Raw genomic sequence first — 4,153 nt, 5'->3', positions numbered from 1 at the left:
GACTATAGAAAGTACACCTGGACCATAGAAAGCACACCTGGACCATATAAAGTACACCTGGACTATAGAAAGTACACCTGGACCATAGAAAGTACACCTGAACTATAGAAAGTACACCTGGACCATAGAAAGTACACCTGGACTATAGAAAGTACACCTGAACTATAGAAAGTACACCTGGACTATATAAAGTACACCTGGACTATAGGAAGTACACCTGGACCTGTCAGTCTGTGTCTGTTTCTACTTCCTGTCCTCTCAGACCAGCCAGTTGAAGCAGATGTCCACTCGTCCTGTTCCTGGTTCTGGACGTTTCTTCCTGTTAAAGGAAGTTTTTCTTCCCACTGTCTCCTCTGTTCTTGCTCAGGATGAGAGACTGTCATGAAGTTTCAACTCAATCTGCTGCTTCCTCACAGAGAACTTTATTAATTGTCTTTCATAACGTCTGTGAATGTTTCTGTTCAGTGAACTGGGACGACTCATGTTGTGTCTTGGAGCTACAGAAACAAAATCAACTGAATTTAAATTTCTCCTCTAGAGTTGATCTGAATCCACTTCCAGACAAAGCAGGAACTTCTGTTCGTAGAAGCACTTTAACGGCTCCAAGTGAACAGCTGGTGATTTAATTAACTGTGATTGACAGCAGAACCCACCGCTGAGGTCCGAGGTGCTACCAGCAGGTTTAAATCCCGTGTGTGCGTACCTGTAAATGGACGTAGTCATAGTCCTCCATCCAGCCTTCCTCTGAGGCCTCGTATGGCCTCTCCACGCCTTCTTCCTCATCTGCAGCCGTGAACTTTGGAGGAGAAGGGAGGGGTCGTGACTGGATGTGGACTTTCTCCCCTCCCTGGTAGGTTCCACTTCCCGAGCCGGTCACCTGACCACTGATCTCCGCTGGGATTGGAGGAAGAGGCAGCTGCTGCTGCTGCTGCTGCCGGCTTGTCCTTTTAAACAGCAGCGAGGCGTTGCCATGGAGAAAAGACGCCAGCTGCTTGGCGTCATCAGGGATGCCTCTCGCTGTCATGATCAGTCGATCCAAGTCGTCGCCTCCTGGTGTTGGAGTTGAGAGTGCCGTGTGTGACCACGACATGCTGTCTAAGCTCTGACTGTGCCTGATCAAACTCTGGAAGACCTCCTCCATCTTCCCCACTTGACGACCCAGTTTGGTCTGCAGCAAACGATCGGTGGCCTGGGCAGCGTTGGCAACCGCGCCACGCGCAAACTCCAGGAAGTCTCGGACAGTGGCGCGCACCCGGTCAGCAGCCTGACGAATGGCAGGGAGGTTCCCCTCAAGCTGAGCGGGGCTCCTCCAGCTTCCTGTGATGAAGGACATCATGAAGGAAACGCTGGACTCAACAGCCTGCTGCAGGTGAGTAAGACGCTCCATGGCCTGATCAAGGTCCAAGACCAGGGGTTTCCCAGAACTGGGGCCAGGACCAGGAAATGAGGGGGTATCGCGGACAGGGACCATGTCTAATGATGAAGACGAGTGGTTGCTCCGTGAGCTTCCTGTGCTTGAAGCCGACAGGCGTTTGAAGGACACGGTCAGCTCCTCGCTGGCTGACTGGGCATCACGAACAACCTGTGAACCAAACAACAACATCTGCTTCACAATCGTTCTCATTTTCACTGAAAAAACTCAGCAACGGTCCCAGATTACTTTATTTTCACAAAAGTACTGGACCCAATCACAGCTGAAGGCATGCATGTCACCTGCTAGCATGTATATTATATCATACATGGCATTCTTTGAGTTGGCTTCAGTAATTTAGCTGTGGAAGCCATCTTAAACTGGGTTGGCTCCAAATGTTACTGAGTTGTAGCTGTACATCCGAAAACTGGTTTCATGCTTTTACTGAAACACGTTGGTGGTGAAACGGTTGATAAAACATGACACGCTGGCATATTTCAGATTGGATCTCCCCCAACAACTAAACTGAGGATGTTCAGGAAAGGATAAATAAACCATAAATCTATTTTTCCACAAATGACAGACAAGTGATAACCCCACCCACAGGTTAATACTTTAACAATTAAAAATGAAATCTATTCAGTGCAAACGCATTATAAATTATAAAATGAAGAGGGAGGTTATTAAATATACTGAACCTCCCATGCAACCTCTGTCCATTCTAATCCTTAAATCATACCAAGAGGGTCAGAAGGTCTGTCTCAGTGTGACGCTGTGATTCTCAGAAAAAAAAAAAGAACTGTCCTGTCCTGGCTAGAAGCATTAGAGGTTAAGATTCAACACATTGTGCCGGCTTCCTTAGATAGAAGATTTTACTAAACGTGGTTTTAGAACGTGAATGTCTTTGCACAGTGCTCTGAAATGAGATACGCATATAAATGATTGATAATTACCTAAAAATGTTCTTCATTCCTAAAGCGTACTTGAGTAGAATAAAACATAAACCAGGGGTGGCTGCCAAGCCCAGGTAGGTACGACAGGGACTCGTGATTTTAAAAACTATCCATGCAGATTGTGGACACACAGCTTGCTGGTTACTGAGACGTAACTTTCAGTGAGACTGCTACAAAATTTCTGCTTCTTTCTCACAGGTCTGAGCGGCCAACCCGTCCCGAGCCGCCACGGATCCGTGGGATTCTAATTTCTAACAACCTCCGCATTAACCAGGAGAAGTGGAACCACAGAGAAACCAGACCTTCTGTTGTGTATGCACAAATATAAAGAAAAATGGAAAAGTTTCACCCCAAACGTGGAAGCGGTCCCCCAACTGTCCTACCTGTGGGGGGACATCGTAGATATACTGGTCTCCCCTCTCCCCTCTGTCCTCCCGTTCGCGTGGGAAGTCGTAAACGTCTTGGACAGGGACATCTCCGGCACGCAGAACTGCTGGGATGTCATAGATCTCCTGGGGGGGCTGGCTGACTGTGCCCCTGTCTCTGAGGTAATGCTTGTCAGTCAAGATGGGGGGTGGGACATCATATACGTCCTCTGGGATTGGCGGCTCGTCGTCGTCGCTGATGTTGTTGTGCAGGTAATGGCCAGAGGTAACAGGTGGGTGGAGCTTCAGTTTAGCAAAGTGGGGTGGCACGTCGTAGGTCTCCTCCCTGACTGGGTGGGCGTCAGTAACGTCTTTACTCACTGATGGGGGGAAGTCATAAACCTAAAGAAGAGAGCAGAGGTTCTGTCCACACGTACACAAAGTATCTTCCAATTTCAACCAGTAAAAACAAAGATTTGATCAAACAAGAACTTCCAAAGCCTTACTGTCTGCTGGGGGTTCTTGTCTGAGCTCACTGGGGTGTCATATATGTCTTGACCACTAGAGGGCCCCTTTACTACCATGGGAGGAGTGTCATACACCTTAACACAAAGAAGAATAAAGGAACAAGCTTTTTACACACATTAAACTTGACAAACACAAATCTGGGAAGAAAGCCCAGCTATGTTCATCTTTCTTTGCAGTATGCCCCAAAGAGGAAGGTGTCTGACCTGAGTGCTGTACTGCTGGCGGGTAGGAGGCACATCATAAATGTCCTGTTGTGCTGGAGGTTGATGTCTAGGCAGGACGTCGTACTCGTCCTGGTCCGTTTTCCCCGTGTCGTACACGTAAACCTGTCCAACACGAGTAGGAACCACCACCTTAAAACGCACAGAGAACAGGTGGGGAAGGGGAGGGGGGTTAGAGTCTGAACAACAAGATCTGAATCACAATACAAACATCCTGAGGGTACCTAGAGCTAGAGACAAGGTTTAGATAGATACTACCAACAAGAGTGTCACATCTGGCACATTATAACCCCGACAACAAACTATTATACAGTAACAGTCCAGAAGAAGAGAGTCCAGGCAGGATGGAGTGATGGAAAAAAGTTTCAGGAGTGATTTGTGACAAAAGGGTGTCAGCAAAGGCCAAAGGAAAAGTTTACAAGACAGTGGTGAGACCAGCTATGTTGTATGGTCTGGAGACAGAGACATGGACAAAAAGACAGGAGACAGAACTGGAAGTGGCAGAAATGAAGATGTTGAGGTTCTTCTTAGGAGAGACAAGGATGGAGAAGATCAGGAATGAGATCATCAGAGGTACAGCACAGGTTGAACAACTGGGAGATAAAGTTAGAGAGGACACTCTGAGATGGTTTGGACATGTCCAGAGGAGGGACAGTGGTTTGGACATGTCCAGAG

General features: G+C 47.6%; 1 protein-coding gene across 1 annotated transcript in view; it reads right to left on the bottom strand.

Annotated features, from left to right (window-relative positions):
- The window catches only part of bcar1 (BCAR1 scaffold protein, Cas family member), a 106,400-nt gene that overhangs the window by 4,943 nt on the left and 97,304 nt on the right, over nt 1-4,153 (bottom strand). Inside the window, exons 3-6 of the mRNA XM_037683063.1 lie at nt 3,461-3,610; nt 3,236-3,331; nt 2,748-3,131; nt 704-1,582 (exon numbers count right to left, since the gene is read on the bottom strand). Of these exons, the coding sequence (XP_037538991.1) occupies nt 704-1,582; nt 2,748-3,131; nt 3,236-3,331; nt 3,461-3,610 (1,509 nt within the window). The remainder of the gene's footprint in view (nt 1-703; nt 1,583-2,747; nt 3,132-3,235; nt 3,332-3,460; nt 3,611-4,153) is intronic.

Source organism: Nematolebias whitei, chromosome 10 (assembly GCF_014905685.2).
Source record: "Nematolebias whitei isolate Nwh7 chromosome 10, NemWhi1, whole genome shotgun sequence".
Lineage (NCBI taxonomy): Eukaryota > Metazoa > Chordata > Actinopteri > Cyprinodontiformes > Rivulidae > Nematolebias > Nematolebias whitei.
Note: the sequence above shows the minus strand (reverse complement) of the source record. Positions and strands in the feature narration are given on the sequence as shown.